At 44.2% G+C, this 19,033-nt stretch overlaps 1 protein-coding gene across 1 annotated transcript; it reads right to left on the bottom strand.

Moving 5' to 3' along the window:
• Positions 1–11,669: 11,669 nt before the first annotated feature.
• On the bottom strand, positions 11,670–12,691 carry GJA4 (gap junction protein, alpha 4, 37kDa). The gene has a single exon (XM_006867516.1). It carries the CDS (start codon positions 12,689–12,691, stop codon positions 11,690–11,692), a length of 1,002 nt encoding a protein of 333 aa, XP_006867578.1. The 3' UTR covers positions 11,670–11,689.
• Positions 12,692–19,033: the final 6,342 nt, after the last annotated feature.

Below are 19,033 nucleotides of genomic sequence, written 5' to 3'. Positions count from 1 at the left end.
TATGCTTGCAGCCATTTCTGTATTACATTTAGTAAAACTTTACTCACAAGGAATATCAATGATATTGCCCAATGATTCCCATATTCCATTGGGTCACTTCTCTCTGGAATGGGCACAAATACAGATCTCTTCCAATCAGTTGGCCAGATAGTTGTCTTCCAAATTTCTTGGCATAGATGAGTGATTGCTTCCAGTGCCATATCACTTTTTTTTGACAGATTTCAATTAGTATTCCATCAATTGCTGGTGCCTTGTTCTTTGCCAATGACTTCAATGTAACTTGGATTTCTTCCTTTGTTATCATCGGCTCTAGATCATATGCTACCTTTTGAAATGGTTGACTATCAGCCATTTCTTTTCGATACAGTGACTCTGTGTATTCCTTCCATCTTTTTCTTTTTTTTTTTTAAACAAAATTCTGCATGCTTATAAAATTTGATTAAAAAAATAGTATCTCAAATACAGTAACCAGAAGTCCACAGTTATCAAAAAGGCACACACTTCACTTGACATCCCCAGCTTACTGTGCCTGGTCTGTTTTGGCATCTCATTTTCTGCAGGATTATTTCCATCTTTGCCAGCATCAGCTATTCCCTTGTTCCCTTTGCGTACCTTCTCTCCTTTCTGTGCAGGGACCTTTTTAGGCTTAGGCTCTGACTTTGGAGGAGCAGGTTTACCAGATAACCTTGTGGATCTCCTCTGAGGTTCATCCTTCACCTTGGCTTTATCTCCCTTAGTATCCCCTTCAACCTTTCTCTTGGGTATGGTGGCTTCGGCAGCAGAGCACAAGCACTGGACGCGGGGATGCAGCTATATGTGGGCTTTGGTTGATCCAGGGGTCGTTCTTGCCATCTTCTTTTGATGTTTTCTACATCATTCAGTATTTTGCCCATGGAATCCTTCAATACCTCAAGTCGAGATTTGAATTTTTTCTTCGGTTCCCTCAGTGTGAGAAATGCTGAGCATGTTCTTTCCTTTTGGTTTTCTAACTCCAGGTCTTTATACATTTTGTTATAATATTTGACTTTGTCTTCTCAAGCTGACCTTGAAAATTTTATGTTCAGCTCATGTGCCTCCTCACTTCTTCCATTTGCTTTAGCATCTCTATGCTGGAGAGCAAGCTTCAGAGTCTCTTCTGACATCCATTTTCGTCTTTTACTTCTCTCTTGTCTCCTGGAAGACCTTTTGTTTTCTTCCTGTATGATGTATTTGATGTCATCCCATAACTCTTTTGGTCTTCAGTCTTTAGCGCCTAATGCATCAAATCTGTTCTTGTGATGATATCTAAATTCAGGTGGGATATATTCAGGGTCATATTTTGGCTCTCATGGACTTGTTTTAATTTTCTTCAGCTTCAGCTTGAATTTGCATATGAGCAATTGATGGTCTGTTCCACAGTCTGCCCCTGGTCTTGTTTTGGCTGATGATATGGAGCTTTTCCACCCTCTCTTCCCACAGATGTAGTCAATTTGATTTCTGTGTATTCCATCTGGTGAGGTCCATGTGTATAGTTGTCTTTTATGTTGTTTAAAAAAGGTATTTGCAATGAAGAAATCATTGGTCTTGCAAAATCTATTATGTGATCTCCAGCATCATTTCTATCACCATGGCCATATTTTCCAACTACTGATCCTTCCTTTTTGTTTCCAACTTTTGCAGTCCAATCGCCACTAATTATCAATACATCTTGATTGTATGTTTGATCAAATTCAGACTGAAGAAGCTGATAGAATTCTTCAATTTCATCATCACTGGATTTAGTGATTGGTGTATAAATTTGACTAATATTATTTTTTAACTGGTCTTCCCTGTAGACGTATGGATATTATCAAATCACAAACAGCATTCATTGTACCTCATGAGTGATCTTAATAGGTTCTTTTTGATGATTAATGCAATGCCGTTCGTCTTCAATTTGTCATTCCCAGCATAGTGAACCATGTGGTTGTCAGATTCAAAAAGGCAATACCAATCCATTTCAGTTCACTAATGCCTAGGATATCAATGTTTGTGTGTTCCATTTCACTTTTGACAATTTCCAATTTTCCTAGATTCCATATCCCTATTATTAATGGATTTTTACAGTTCTTTCTCTTCATTTTGTGTTGTGCCGCATCAGCAAATGAAGGTCATGAAGGGTTTACTCCATTCACGCCATCATGGTCAACTGTAGTTTGAGGAGGCAGCTCTTACCCAGTCGTATTTTGAGTGCCTTCCAGCCTGAGGGGTTCATCTTCCAGCTCTATATCTGACAATATTCTGGTGCTCTTCACCATGTTTCAGTAGTCAATAATCTAATGCTGATGCTGTTCCACTGCTATTCATAAAGTTTCAGTGACTAAATATTTGGAAGTAGTCCATTTTTCCTTCTTCCTAGTCTGTCTTTTTTCTGGAGTCTCAGCTGAAACCTGTCCACCATGGGTGACCCTGCTGGTATAGTTTCCAGAATCACAGCAACACATAAACCACCACAGTACGACAAACTGACAGACAAGTGGTGGTTTTAGTAACTAGGGCTGCTATAATACAAATACCACAAGTAGGTGGTTTTACTAACAGAAATTTGTTTTCTCACAGTTCTGGAGGCTGAAAGTCCAAATCAGGATCTGGATCCAGCCAATTCCTTCCTTACCAGTAGTCCTGGGTGTTCCTTGTCTCCTTGGCTTTTAGGAGATTCTCATGTGATATCTGTTTTCCCTTGTAGGGGTTTCTGTGTCCAATCTAATTCTTTTATAACACAGAAATTATTAGGCTTAGGATTCACCCTTCCTTGCTATGGTGTTACTAACAGTATGGAAGAAAAGCCCTAGTTCTACAGAGGGTCACATTCACAAGCACAAGGAATTCAACACTTAAATTGGGGCGAGGGGAGACACAATTCAATCTATATCCAGGGTCTACCCTCTCACTTTAATTGCTTGTTTGCCTGGCTATAGAATTTCAGGTTGAAAGTCATTTTCCTCAGAATTTTGGAGATGTTGCACTGTTGTCTTCTAGCTTCCAGTACTATTGTCAAACCTATTAGTATTCTGAGTCTTGAGACTGTGTATGAGCTGTGCTGTTTCTTTGGAAACGTGTAGACACTCTTTGTCTTCACTGTTTGAAGAATTCCCAATAGTGTAGACTTGTATTCATCTATTGGATGGAACACACAGTGATCCTCTCAACCCAAAACTTTGGAATTTTCTCTGATCACTTCCACTCATATATTTTTTTCTATTTCCTTTTCAGGAATTCCTATTAGTTGACCTCTTAGACTGATTCTAAAACTACTATTAACAAATCATTAATAATACCTATGTGCTTGTCTTTTTATTCTACTTTGTAGGGGGTGGAGAACTATCTTCCATCAACCTTTTTGTTGCATTTAAATATTCTGTTATTGTGTTTTACGATTTCCAAGACCTTGGTTTTATTGTTGTTCACTGCAGGATTTTTTTAGTGAATTATTTTATTTCCTTTTATTTTGCTAAGCAAGGCAGTGATAATTTTTCAAAATGCTTTTTTTTTTTTTCTAGGCATGATTCCTAGTTCTTCTAGAAAGCTTTATTCTGTTTTGTTTGATGATGTTTCAAGATGGATGCTTTCCTTAAATACCTGGCATCTTTGACCATGTGCTCATGTTTAAGAAAGGGTCACTAAAAAGGGTGGGGCTTACTGACTGGGATCTTCACTCTACAGCCTTCTAGCTGACCAAGCCTAGTACCAAAATATGTAAGCCTTCTCTTTTGGATATGCCAGATTCCTCCAAGAAGACTCTCTAAACACCCACCTAGGCCCACAAGGTCAGCAGTTCAAACCTACCAGGTGCTCCTTGAAAACCATATACAGAGTCGCTATGAGTTGGAACCTACTCAATGGCACTTAACAACAATAACAAGACCTATGTCAGATTTCCAGGATTCTGAATAAAAGTAAAGTAATAAAGGGAAATGCATCTTATCTAATATTAAAATGTGTTACACAGCTGCTAAGGAACCCTGGTTCGCCCTCAGTGGCTAACTGAAAGAAGGGTAAGCAGTTCAAGCACGCAGAAGAAAAGGCCTGGCTATCAGCTACTGTCCTGGTGTGGCGCTGCAGGTTAATGTACCAGACTGCAAAGCTGTTTGAACTGCAAGGTCAGCGGTTCAAGCTCACCAGCTGCTCCTCGGAAACCCTATACAGGGTTGCTATGGGTCGGAATAGACTCAATGGCACTTAACAACAACAACATCAGCTACTGTAAAGATTATAGCCTAGAAAATTCTCACAAAGATTACAGCATAGGAAAACTATGGGGCAGTTCTCCTGTGTCCTATTAGGTCTCTAAGAGTTGGAATAGACTCAAAGTTCTACTAATAAAAAAGAGTTTTGTTGTTGTTAAGTGCTTTCAAATCAGTTAGGACTCACAGGGGCCCTATAGAGGGTTTCTGAGGAGTGGCTGATGGGTTTGAAACATCGAGCTTATGATTAGCAATTCAGTACTTATTCTACAGCGCCACACCAGAACTCCAAAAACAGTGGCTGTTCTTAAGTGCCGTCATGTTGGTTCTGACTCACAGGGACCTTGAATAGGCTTTCCCAGGAGGAGCTGGTGAGTTTGAACTGCTGACCTTTTGGTTCGAAGTCCAGTGCTGAGCTTACAGCGTCTTAATCACAGAAATTGAAAGATCAATGGAGCAGAATGATAATCGACAAGAAATCTGACCATTTTATGTATAAAGATGTAATAGATAGTAAAGTTGATATCACCATTTAGTGCTACTGGATGCATCCATTGGTTATTTGCTTTATCTTCTGTTACATGCTAAAATTATTTGTTCAATCTTTTCTTTTATTTGACATTTATCTGTTACCTACTATGTTAAAGATGGGTTAAATCACTAAGTATGTAAAATTAAAAATAAACTTAGAATGGAGAAAACTGTGCAGACATAAAAATCAATGGAATGAGAAAAGTGAATAAATTTGACTACATACAAATTAAAAACTTTCTGGATTAAAAGACAAAAAAGCAAGTTTAGAAAATTACTTATAACAAATCTGCCAGATAAAGGGTTGGTATCTTCTCTATATTGAACAAATCTGATAGAAAAATGGGCAAAAAGAAATTGATAGAAAAAAACAGAAATGCTGGAGAAGTATGTTAAAATGCTAAGAACCACTAGTTTCAAAGCTTACCTATTGAAAGTTTTTTTTGTTTGTTTACTTAATAAGCAAAGAAGTCCTGGTATGGTGCTGTAGGATAAGCACTGGACCACAAGGTCAGTTTGAACTGAAAGATCAGTGGTTTGAACTTACCAGTCACTCCTTGGAAACTCTATACAGGGTTGCTATAAGTAGGAACCGACTGAACGGCACCTACCAACATCAACACCAAGACCAAAGACCAAGCAAAGGAGTTAAAAATTATAATAATGCTTGTGTGGGTGCTTTGAAGTGGGCACTTCCATACAATGTTGTTGAAAAAAAAAATATATATGTAATTTTTTCTTGGAAGTAATTGGCAGTATTTATCAGTACTGGTATGGTGCTGCTGGTTAATGAGCTGCACTGCAAAGTTGACTTGAACTGCAAGCTCACCAGCCGCTTCTTGGAAACCCTAGGAAGGGTCATTATGAGTCGGAACTGACTCAACGGCACTTAACAGCAACAACATCAAAAATGACCCTAAGCAATGAATATATTGAATCACTTGCTTCTTCTTCTGAGGTTTAGAATATGCTGTTCCCTTTGCTTGGAATGCTTTCCCCCATCTCTTCCTTTCGTCATTCCTCCTCATCTTTTAGCACTAAAGGTCACCTCTTCCATGCAGTCTTCCAAGACCTCTAGGCTAATGTGTGTCCTCCCTCTGTTTATAGCCTTGTCTCCCCACCAGCATTCTGGGAGTCATTACTTACAGTATGGAAACTTCCACTAATTTCTCTGTCTTCATTCTGTTACTCATACCTCAACTACGCAGTAGGTTTCCACTCAGAGACTCTATTCTATCAGAGAAGAAACGGTCCATTCTTCTGCAGAGTGGGGAGGAGGTATACTAGCTGCTCAGAATGGATCAGGGGAGTTGTGGCCAGGTCCCCAGTTTTTAGCTCCATCTTCACAGTCACTCCTAGACGTGTCCAGTGCCTTTACTTTTTGCATTTGGCTTGGAGTTTTTGTTTTGTTCTGATGTCATCAACAATGAATTACTTTCATAACAAGAAAAACAAAAAAAAAAACACACACCCTTATAGTTTTTATTTAAACTTCATATCTTTTGACCCAGTAGTAGTTTCCATTCTTGATACTTCCTTTCTTAAAGAAATAGAAATTTGGAAAACATTATGCACAGACATCTACATCACAGTGCAATTTATAATAAAGAATAATTAGTTGCAAACAATAAAAAATGCCAATAGCAGGGTCATGGTTATGTTGATAATGACAAAACCACACAATAGAGACATTTACTGGGGTTTCCAAAGACATTTCATGATATGGAGGAAAGGTTTAAGATTTAATGTAAAGTGAAAAAGGCAGAATATGAAACTGTAGGTACTTCATGGAAACTGTAGGTGCAGCAATTGTTAGCTGCTGTTGAGTCGGCTCCCAACTCATGGTGACCCTCTGTGTTACAGAGTAGAACAGCTCACTGGCATTCTCTTCTCTGTAATCTTTAGGGGAGAAACTTGCCAGACCTTTCTTCCATGGAGCCATTGGGAGTGGGATTTGAACTGCCAACTTTTAGATTAGCAGTTCATTGCAAAACACTTGGTCCACACAAGCTCCTTAGGTACACTCTTACTCAGATTTTGTGCTTAAAAATATGTATAGAAGAGGACTGGAAGGAATTACCTCTGAATACTCATGATTGTTCCCTCTCTGTATGGCAGGTCTACTATGATCATGTATAATCTTTATAATCAGAGGGTTTTTTTTTTTTTTTTTTTTTATGTTAAAGGTGACATAAAGTAGGACCAGCACTGGATTGGAAGCCACAGGATCAGCAGTTCAAACCCACCAGCTAACCCTCGGAAATCCTACATAGGGTTGCTATGCATTAGAACCAACTCGTTGATTCTTGACAACAGTATACCTTAGATTTCAAGTGAGCTCTTATATGTACATTTAGGCCTTGTTCTTTACATTACTGTTGGTGAAATACTCCTACAAATTCTGCTCGTGGTGAAATATTCCTACAAATTCTGCTCAGTGGCTTAAATGTACTTGTGTTACTTGATGTTTAGGCCTTGTTTCAAAGTGTATTATGCATTTGAATTTTACTTTCATGTGTTTATGTTAGAGTTGCAAGAACAGAATCAAGATTAAGAGGAAAAATGTAGACTGCATCTTCTCCATTGTTCAATAAAACAAACAAACAAACAAACAGGAAGAAGAGAAATTTAAAAAAAAAAGTGAAGTAAATTTAAAAAATGTCATCTTAGACTTTATCAGTAGAGATACATGTTTTATGATAGATAAGTAGCTAATGCTGAATTTACCTTGACTTATGATGACTTTATGTACAACAAAACTGAATATTGCTCAGACTTGCATCATCCTCCTGATCAACAGAACATTTGAGTTCATTGTTAAGGTGACTGTGACAATCTATCTCACCAAGGGTCTCTCTTCCCCTCATTGGTCCTTTATGTTTTGGGGTAAAAGAGATGATAATCTGGATTCTGCTCACCTGGAGTACCATGCTTAGCACTTGAAGTATGTTTTAGAAGTATATGAGTATGCTTCAAAATTCATGAAAAAATGGAATGAAAAGATAATGGAATTTTTCCATTAACTTTTTGAAACCCCTTTGTATGTTAAGGAAAATTGACAATCAGTAGTCTGGCTAAGACCTCTGAAAACAGTCACCTGGAGGCATGGGAGAAGAGCGTAAGACAGGTCGGGTGGCTTTCTGCATGTGGCTGCAGGCTTGTATAGAAAAGAGCAGCTGAGCCCATGGGTCAGACCCAGGGCTGGTGGGAGAAGCTGTAAGATGGAGAACCATGTTCCAACAATCCTGTGGTGGGTACCTCTTCTTGCAAATGTCAACAGTCACACTGAGGTGGCTGTGGAAAGGAAATAAAGGACCCCCCAGTTAAGGCACTGGAGGCCAGCAGTGGAACTGTGAGGTCAGCAGCCCAAAGGTCAGTGAGCCAGCAAGTTGGGCTGTGATGAAACTTGATAGCATCCAGCTTGTTAGCCCTGCTTTGTTACTGTGAGGCCCATGACACTGATATGCTCCCATGGGTCACAGAGTCCTGGCGTGGCACTGCATGATAAACCTCAAGGTCAGTTTGAACTGCAAGGTCAGTGGTTCAAACTCACCATCCATTCCTTGGCAACCCTATACAGGGCCGCTATGAGTTGGAACCAACTCTATGTAACATAACAACAACAACAAGAACATGGGTCACAGCTAAGATGACGTCAAGTGATGCAACAACAACGTAGTGGGGATTGATCTTATTACAGAGCTCAGCTTGAGTTATCTTCTGATATATGAGAAATTGCACATCACTCATGAAGTTCAGGCCAACGATTAGTGACAAGTTATCCACACCTGAATGCCACCTACCTGCTTTTCATCTTCATTTGACAATGGGGAACTGAAGCCCAGAGAGGGGGACGAGCCACAGGATGGGCACCAGATCAGCTTGCTGGCTCCAGACTATGGCTCTTCCTATGTGCTGAGCACAGCCTGTTGTCACCTTAGATTATGGTGATGGTGAGCGATGGGCTTGTGGGAGGAAGCAGGAAGCAAAGGTAAGAACACGAGAGGTGAATCCTGGCCATGTCCCCAAGGGGATACTTAATACATCAGCCTTCCAGCACCAGTGCTTGGAGGAGAGGTGTGGCCAGGAAGTGGGTGACATTTATAGTCACTCTTCATTGCAGATGTCATCACCTCCACTGCACTATCATCCTCATTATACTCAGGACATAACACTCATGACCCCTAGACCAATAGGCCACCTGATACCAGCTTTAGTGAAGGTCCAAGTTCCTGAGCCCCAGCCTCATGGCAGTCCCAACACTGGGCTCAGAACTGGTGACCTTTGAGGGAGGGGAAGGATACCCTCCTCATTCACTTAAACCTTTCTTCTACCTTTCCAAACTAGGATAGGTACAGAGCACCGGAAACATAAGTGCCCTCAGGTGGAGTTGACTCAGAGAGCAACTCTGGCAATAGCCTCTTGCCTCTCACCCTGGCTTGGGGAGAAGATTCCTGGAGTCATGCTCTTTCAACAAGTGAACAGCCTCTTTTCTGCCCAGTCTAACGCCGTTGCTCATTTCACAACCAAGGAGAATGCTGGGCTAGGCCCATCGGGGAATTAATGTATCTCCCTGGCAATATCTAGGTGTTTATGAGGAGATGATCTTTCTCCAGTGACTGGTCCCTTCTGACAATATGTCCGAAATATGAGAGATAAGTATGTGAGTACCGACTCGGTGGCACCTAAAAACAACAAATGAGATGAGCTAGGCAAGTAGTCAGCAGTGGTTCCAATCCCCGAGAGACAGAGGTCATTGGTGGTGGTGGTGGGGTGGTTGGGGGAGTAAGAGGGGCTTCCTGGAGGAGGCAGGCTGGATTTTATTGTATGAACTGCTAGAAATTTTATTCTTAGCACTTATGAAGCAGCTAATATTTTGCAGATGAGGAAACAGACTTAGAGAATAAATGATGGATTTTAGATGGCACAGCTTGTGCAAGCTGGAGACGGTTTAAATTCAGGCCCCTCTAATGGCAAACTTCATCTTGGTCTTTCTTTAGCCTTTTTTCAGAGTACACAGTGTTTAAAGGACTGGTAGGGTTTGAAAGTGTTCCAAACCGGCAAAGGGTGAGTTTGAAGAACAATGAGGAGGCTGCCTGGTTGGGTCTTAAGGGCTCAGAAGGCCGGAAGAATGAGAGCCCTGTAACATGTCACACTGTGCCTTTAGACTTGATGGGGAAGCTGTGTGGGAGTTAGCTCTGAGTTGGGGGATATAGAGCTCTTTGGAGGCCTAATCTGGCAGAACAGGGCCAAGTTGCCCACCTGCTGCAGTAACAAGCACACAGTCACAGGAGATGGATAACCATTCTCTCCAACTCAGACTCCAGATCTCCCTGGGAAGGGGACGATAGTCAGCTAAGCCCCGAGCACCACTACTTGAACGCTCTCTCATGCCCGCATCACTCTTTCACCTCGAAGAGCATCATGTTTAGCACTACATCTTGTTTAATGTTACAGATGAGGAAGTGTCAACCAACCTCACCCTAGACCACTCCCTTCCTCTAGGCCCTTGCAGTTTTCTTTATGTTCAGTGTTCACCTCCCTTCCCAGGCCAGTTCCTTCTCCCCTTTCAAGATTCATTCAAATTGTTAATTTTTTCCCACTATCTTCATGGCACTCAGAGGCAAGATTCAGTCCCTCACCTGGACTCTCTTCTCCACTTTTCTATACACCAGTTGCTATTAAGTCAATTTCCACTAATGGTGAACCCATGCATTATCAGAGTAGAACTGTGCTCAAAGGATTTTCAATGACTGATTTTTCAGAAACAGATTGCCAGGCCTTTCTTCTGAGGTGCCTCTGAGTAGACTCAAACTTAGGGTGCTCCTGGCCTTTTGTTTAGCAGTTGAGCATGTTAACTGTACCATCCAGGGACCATTGTTCTGAGTTCTGAGTGCATGGAAAGGAGGTACAATGTAGGCCTTTGAGTTTTTTATTTTTCCTGGTGGCAGATCAGAAAGCACAAAAGCTGGAAGGGGATAGTGGCCTAAACATTCTCTCCCCAAATACCAAGGGGTCCAGGATGAGGTGGGCGAGGGGTGCAGTGTCCGTTTCAGCTGGACTGTGAAGAACTTAGTCAGCAGTCTGCTTGAGGAGCTAAGCGTCCAGTGAAGAAAAGCATATTGCAGGAGGCAGCATGGTTTGGACAGCAACATGTCTGGGCATGTGGGCAGGATGATCTTGGCTATTGAAGAATGGACACGCTGCTGGGATTGGGACAGTGGGGATGAAGAGGAGTGATTGGTACCTGAAACACTTCAAAAGACAGTGTTTAGGATTCTGGACTGCCAAGAGTCAGAATGTTAAGAGTTTGAGGGTTGAAGGTGCTGGCTGGAGTTGGCGTTGTGTAGGCAAAAGAGATTATTCAGGAAGCCTGGGAAAAATAACTGCACTCCCTACCCCTGTCCGGCACATCCCGACAGCATTAATACACACTCACCTTGTGATCAAGTCTGTTTATTTTAGAAGCATAAACAGCGGAACTGGGAAGGAGTGATGGGAAAAAGGCCCCAGTCCTCTTGACAGAGCCAGCTCCAGACCCACAACTTTCCCCTGTCTCCCATGGCCCACCAGCACAGGCTCTGTCTATCTGCGTGATGAAGGCCAACCCAGCAGCCTAGATCAGCACTTTCCTGTGAGGCGCAGGTGTGAGGACCACCTGGGTCAAGATGAAATCTTCCATGAGTGTGGGAGTAGTCTAGTGGGCTCTGCAACCCTCTGGACCAGTTGAAAAGGCCAGAAGGTCCACAACATCCTTGGTCAAGAGCACCCTAAGTCAGTTCTGCCCATGCCTGGCACAAAGCATGCTCTGGAGTGGGTGCTAGGGTGCCCTCTGGTCCCTGGAAGGCCCCAGGTGTTCAAAAACGTGCAGTGAGGCCCCCATCTTAAAGGAGAGGGTATCCAAGGCAGCCTGACTCCCCAGAGACCCTTTGCTGGGTAACATAAGCCTCAGGTACCTACACATACTGTTTCTTGGAAGCAGAGCTGCTAGCGCGGCTGGGGAGTTTCTGACCACTCTGGGGGGGTGGGTCCAAGAAAAGGGGGGGTCTGGAAGAAGCCAGTCTCTCCTCTGTGGTCAGGTTGGCCCAGTTCTGCTCACTGGAAGAGAGCCCATTGTAGGTGGGACATGGTGGGGACGAGGGCCCCTCGCCCATGGGGAGGTAGAAAAAGACCTGTTCAGGGAAAGGGTCTGAGGAGGTGCCCTGGGCTGGAGGTGCCTCCTGGCTCTGTCTCACCCTCATGCCCCGGCTCAGGCAGCGGCATAGCAGGTGCACCAACTCCAGCAGGTTGAGCACCAGGGAGATGAGTCCGACCACCAGCATAAAGATGATGAAGATGGTCTTCTCCGTGGGGCGCGAGACAAAGCAGTCCACGAGGTGAGGGCAGGGGACACGCTGACACACGAACACGGGCTTCATGGTCCAGCCATAGAGGTACCACTGACCATAAAGGAAGCCTGCCTCTAGCACGCTCTTGCACAGCACGCTGGCCAGGTAGGTGCCCATGAGAGCTCCTCGGATCTGCAGGCGCCCGTCTTCAGCTACGGAGATCTTGGCCATCTGACGCTCTATGGCCGCCAGGGCCCGCTCCACCTGAGGGTCCTTGGCCGGCAATGCCCGAAGCTCCCCTTCCTTCTGCCGCAGCCGCTCCTCGCGCCGGGATAGGTAAATGACGTGGCCCAAGTAGACCAGGGTGGGTGTGCTGACAAAGAGGAACTGCAGCACCCAGTAACGAATGTGGGAGATGGGGAAGGCCTGGTCGTAGCAGACGTTGGTGCAGCCTGGTTGGGCGGTGTTACACTCGAAGTCCGACTGCTCATCGCCCCACACGGACTCACCGGCCAGGCCCAGAATGAGGATTCGGAAGATGAAGAGCACCGTCAGCCAGATCTTGCCCACTGCGGTTGAATGCTCTTGGACCTGGTCCAGCAACTTCTCGAGGAAGCCCCAGTCCCCCATTGCTTCTGGGCCTCTGTGGGGAGACCAAGAGCAAAGTCAGTAAGGAGGCCTGCCATCCCATTGTATCTACAGGGAAACCCACTGAGGACGGGAACCTGTGGATCAGAGGAGCTCAGGGAGGGGAAGAGACTAGTCTGGGGTCTCACACCCAGTCGCAGACAAGACCCAAAGGCAATTTTGGGGTGACGGGTGCTAAGCTCTTTGCATCCTTACATTCTGTTTCTCTGAATGTCAGTGGTTATGATGAGGAACCTGCCTAGTCCCATTTACATGTCCCTCTCTTCCGAGTCAGAGAGCCCCAGGATGAACACAGCCTAGAGAGACCTGGATCAATTTGAGGCTCCTTGAGAATTTGAGGAACTTATCCAAGGTCACACAACTGTGACATGCCTTCTTTCCTGCTGCTCAAAGCTGACTACCTGCAGACAGTGGAGTGTGCTGTCTTTAGCTTCTCAGGGGGTCTTGCCCCGCTCTCATTTCTCACCCAGCTGACTTCACTCTAACCTTAGCTTAGGCCTGGGGATGGGAGAGATTTTAGAAGGTAGCATCTTCCATCAGCCCCACCTGTCAGCAATAATGACCACCTTGAACTTAAGTGTGGACACTTGGTCCTCTCCCTCTTCACTTTCCTCCACAGCACCCCGCACCACCCTCCAACCAAGCGGTCTTTGCCAAATTCTTGACTCTTGGGAGGAATCATCATTGCAGATGGGGGCACAGGGCATAGAGTTCCCAGGATGTCTGGGGGAACGCGGTGGGGAGGGAGGTAAGGGAATGGGAATGAGGAGAGCCTTTTCCCAGGAACAAAGCTAGAGCCTTGCCCCAGAACCAGTAGGGGTTCGAAACCTGCCTCATTCTTTCTTGGATAGTAAGAGCTCTCAGAGCCGCAGTCCCCTCTCTTAAAAAACAGAAACAAAAATATTCTTGTTTCTTTGGTTGTTGTTGTTAAGTGCCATCGAGGCGGTTCCGACTCATAGCAAACCTGTCTTGGGTTTCTGAGGAGAGGCTAGTGGTTTTGAACTGCCACTCCATTGCTTACTCTATAGCGCCACACCAGGATTCCTACTTCTTAGGTTGTCAAAAGGATTCCAGGAAAGAAGGTAAGGAAATGCGGTAATCCAAGAGCCTGGCCTGAGGTCAGGCGCGGTGGCTTAATTAGCATAGCCGGTGCTTTTGCTCACCGCGTGTCCCGCAGCACCGGGCAGGTAGGGGCCAGCCGCCCGACCCCCGCCGGTAGGTGGCACCTCCGGCCCACCAACTCACCGCCTGTCTGTCGGGCCTGCCCAGGTAGTAGTGGGGACGCACGATCGCCAGGCTCGGCGCCCGAGGGAGCCCTGCAGGACGGCGCCGGCCGCCGGGAGCCTTAAATAGCACCGAGGGTGGGGGTGGGGGCAGGAAATGGGTCGGGGAGGGCCAGTAGGCCGCTGGAAAGACAACGGGGGCGGGAGGGGCAGACTCCCTAAACAGGCTATAAAGGGACCCTGGAGATAGCGCTGTGAATTGAGGGAGCCTGAAAATGCCCCAGCCTTGTTCTCACATCTCCAGCTAGCATTCCAGAAGGCAAACTCACACAGTTCAACTCCGAAAAGAGGTGTTAGGGGGAGGTTTACGTGGGAACTTACTGATCCTGGCAACTGGATTTAGGGGCAGTGAGGGAAGGAGTGGGATGGGGACAGGTGTAGGGGGTTTCTAGGGCAGAGTCCTTCCTTGATTCAAGGGACCTGTTGCCCTTGGTGAGAGAAAAGAAGTCTGCTCATTGGTTAGGTGGGCATAGGGCTAGGAACTTGGCAAGGAGGGTCATTGGGACACAGAAGAATTCCACAGGGAAAGAGAGGCTTTATTTGCATTTCCTAGAATGCATGGTGGAGCTGGGGTCCCAATCCAGTCTGTATTCTTCCCGAATTCTGCATTGGGAAGTAATGTCCTAAACATCTTCCTTCCTGGGCAGGCTATACCACAAACTACTTGATACTTGGATTCCATTTTCTTCTCTAAATTGAAGGTGGAAGAGAGCCAGCCATCATTCATTCAGACATCACCCAGTAAGGGTTCTAATGTGCTGTGGGCCTTGTACATGGAGCTGAAGAGACAAGGGTAAACCAGCTGGGTGTGGTCTCTGGGTTCTAGCTCTTACTAGCTAGTGCAGGCACCAAACACCTTTGCTTTTAGAAGACAGTACAGAGATAAATGTGGACTGTTCTCCTGAGAAGTACAGGTAGACTCATAGGGACGTGGTTAGGAACGTTTCCTGGATGAGGATACATCAGCCAGGTGAAGAGGAACGAGCACTGTATGCAGAAGGAACAGCAAGAAGAAATACCTGAGGATCTGAGGTTTTGAGATCTTGGTCGTTTCCCCAGGATGCTCAGACTTTCCTGGCCATGGGGGTGGCAGAGCCAAGAACCTGAGACTTGGCTGGTGACTCCATTTTCTTTGGCAAGTTGTTTAAAGCCCTGGGCCTCAAATTCTCCCTCTGACTTCCTTTGTAGGGTTGGGGGAAGATGCAATGGACATACAGAATGGCCAGTGAGCAGGGTTTTAGAAGATATATTGGTTGATACTTAAGATTCCATTTTCTTCTCTGTGTTGAAGGTGGAAGAGAACACTCAGCCATCACCCAGTAGGTCTACATTGTGCATGGAGCTGGAGAGACAAACATAAACCAGGGGTTTAGCAAATGGTGGCTAAAAAAATGTGTCAACAATTTTATAACAGAAAGGTCTGTGGTCTGCAGAAGGGACTGAGGGAGGAGCTCAGAGTAGGGAATGGTGGGGGTGTGGGCAACTAAGGAAAGAAAAGGTGGCAGGTAGGGGTGGAAGCTTAGCATCCTGGGTTGCAGAGTTCCCTATTTCTCCATTGTAGGATCCAGTCCTTGACTCCCAGACCCAGAACTGGTCCCCAAGGCTTCTGCCTTTACTTGAGCAGAGGGATTGTGTGTGGTAGCTCAGTGCTCAGAACTTCAGAGATGGTAGCCCCAGGAAGACTGGGCTAAATTGACATCTGCTGGGTTATGTGTTACGCTACTAACTGCAAGACCAGAAGTTCTAACCCACCAGCAGCTCTTCCGTAGAAAGAGGAGGTTTTCTGTCCCTGTATAGATTTACAACCTAGGAAACCCTATGTAGAGTCCCTATAAGTCGGAATTGACTCTATGGCCATGGCAGGGATTTGGGCTCTCACTCAGGGTGAGGCTAAGCTGGACCACTTGGATATCCAGAGCTAACAACTTTACCTTCTTGGTTTGTGTATAGGTTCCACATGATGACATGAGTACAATGAATTAGTCTGGAATTCCCATTATTTGCAATGCTATCCAGAGTTTTTTTATGATAACATTGGTATTGTTATGATTGTTAAGTGCTGTCCAGGTTCTGACTCCTAATAACTTTGTATAGGGTTTCTGAGGAGCGGCTGGTGAGTTTGAACCACCGATCTTGCAGTCCTGCGCATTAACTTGCAGCACCACACAATGACTCCTATTATTTCATAGTTAATAAGGACAACATTGAGAAGTATGAGTATTCCAGAACACTTAATTGTACTTCTAAGAAATCTGTACCTAGACCAAGAAGCAGTTGTTTGAACAGAACATGGGAACACTGAATGTTTTAAAATTGGGAAAGGTGTGAGACAGGGTTGTATTCTTTCACCATACTTATTCAACCTGTATGCTGAGCAAATAATACGAGAAGCTGGGTTCTATGAAGAAAAACGTGGCATCAGGATTGGAGGAAGACTCATTAACAACCTGCGATATGCAGATGATACAACCTTGATCGCTGAAAGTGAAGAGGACTTGAAACATTTACTTATGAAGATTAAAGAGCACAGCCTTCGATATGGATTACATCTCAATGTCAAGAAAACAAAAATCGTCACCACTGGACCAATAAACAACATTCTTATCAATGGAGAAAAGATTGAAGTTGTCAAGGACTTCATTCTTCTTGGATCAACTATCAACACTTGCGGAAGTAGCAGTCAAGAGATCAGACGACGTATTGCACTGGGCAAATCTGCTGCACAGGAACTTTTTAAAGTATTGAAGAGTAGAGATGTCAGCTTGAGGACTAGGGTGCGCCTGACCCAGGCCATTGTGTTTTCAATAGCCTCATATGGATGCGAAAGCTGGACAGTGAATAAGGAGGATCGTAGAAGAATTGATGCCTCTGAGTTGTGGTGTTGGAGGAGAATACTGAAAGTGCCATGGACTGCCAAAAGAACCAATAAATCTGTTTTGGAAGAAGTGCAGCCAGAGTGCTCCTTGGAGGCCAGGATGGCTAAGCTTCGTATCTCCTACTTTGGACATACTGTCCGGAGGAAACAATCGCTGGAGAAGGATGTCATGCTGGGTAAGTTGGAGGGTCAGAGAAAAAGAGGAAGACCCCCAACGAGATGGATCAGCCAGGTGGCATCATTGATGGACTCAAGTGTGGCAGCGGTAGTGAGGTTGGCCCAGGATTGAACATTGTTTCGTTCTGCTGTGCATGGGGTCGCTATGAGTCGGTTCCGACTCGATGGCACCTGACAACAACAACAACAACAACAACAACAAGCACCTGTACATAGACCAAGCAGCAGTCATTTAAACAGAATAAGTTGATACTGAATGGTTTAAGTCAGGAAAGGTATATGCCAGGGTTGTGTCCTTTCACCATATTTATTCAAACTGTATGCTGAGCAGCTAATACAAGAAGCTGGACTATATGAAGAATTCAGCATCTGGAGTAGAGGAAGACTCATCAACAAACTTGAATATGAAGATGACAGAACCTTGCTTGTTGAAAGAAAGCGAAGAGGACTTGGAGCACTTCCTGATGAAGAGCAAACCCTATAGCCTTCAGTATGGATTCCATCTCAACATAAACCAAAAATATCACTGGGCCAATAACCAACATCATGATAAATGAAAGAAACATCGAAGTTGTCAAGGATATCATTTTACTTACTTGGCTCTACAATCAATGCCCATGGAAGTCAATTGGCATATTGCATTAAGCAAATCTGCTGCAAAAGACCTCTGAAAAGTATTCAAGAGCAAAGATGTCACTTTGAGGGCTAAGGTTCAAAACAAAGCCCCACAGATGCCAAGCAGATAGGACACAAGGAAAAGCAAGCACTGCAGTGGAAGAGAATTGACAGGGCACTGAAATTGATGCCAGCTTCAATGCCTGAAAACGTGTCAGCAGGAAATAAAGTTCATACCAGGGTGCCCATGTATAAGGTTGTTCAGGCTCCGACACCTATCTTCTCCCATGGAATTGAAAACTTCTTATATTGGTGGGTTTCTTGGGAGTACTCTAAGTATATGTAGGTACAACTGGATCTAACATGAGTTAAGTTGTTAAATGCCATCGAGTCAACTCCAATTCTTAGTGACCCTGTGTAGGGTTTCTGAGGAGCAGCTGGTAGGTTTGAACTGCCAACCTTGTAGTTAGCTGCCTAGTGCTTATCGTATAATGCCACACCAGAACTCCCCAATTGAGTAGTTCCTGGGAAAAGATGGATTATAGTAATAGATAACAGGTCTCTGATTCATTTTGATTGAGAGAGCCATCTGCTGATCCAGCAACTCTAGCCAAAAGAGCAATGCTCTTTGGCATGTTTATATCATGGCAAGGGTATGCTCTTGTGTACATTCTGGTAAACAATGAATGGGAACTCTAGTCCTAGGTGATGACTAGGTTGACCACTGCAATGAATTCAGTAAAGTTACTTTTTAACTGTATTGCATGTATATACAGTTATATACCAAGGTTTGTAAATAATGAAACTTTCAAATGTGGACACAATCTAGTATACATTTAATACAGTGGATAATTAGGAAGACTGTAGAATTGATGCATTTGAGTTACAGTGCTGGAGAAGAATATTGAAAGTACATGAATTGCTCGAAAAACAAATCTGTATTGGAAGAAGTACAGCCAGAATGTTCCTTAGAAGCAAGAATGGTGAGGTTTCATTTCTCATACTTCGGACATGTTATCAGGAGAGACCCATCCCTAGAGAAGGATGTGATGCTTGGTAAAGTGGAGGGTTAGCGAAAAAGAGGAAGTCCTCCGACAAGATGAATTGGCATAGTGGCAGAAGCAATGGGCTCAACTGTAACAATTGTAAGGATGGCACAGGACTGGGCAGTGTTTCATTCTGTTATACATAAGGTCACTATGAGTTGGAACCAACTCTACGGCCCTAACAACAAAAACATGAACACAGCAAATGTCCAAATACAGCGGAAATATTCATATTTATCTAACATGAAAAGTTTTAATTTATGTATCAAGTAAATTTCATTTATATTATCTGTTGCACAGACACAGTGCTTGATATTATTCTAGGTTG

The sequence above is a fragment of the Chrysochloris asiatica genome, unplaced genomic scaffold, assembly GCF_000296735.1.
Source record: "Chrysochloris asiatica unplaced genomic scaffold, ChrAsi1.0 scaffold00106, whole genome shotgun sequence".
NCBI classification, from domain to species: domain Eukaryota; kingdom Metazoa; phylum Chordata; class Mammalia; order Afrosoricida; family Chrysochloridae; genus Chrysochloris; species Chrysochloris asiatica.
The sequence above is the reverse complement of the archived record's forward strand: the minus strand, read 5'-3'. Positions and strand labels throughout refer to the sequence as shown.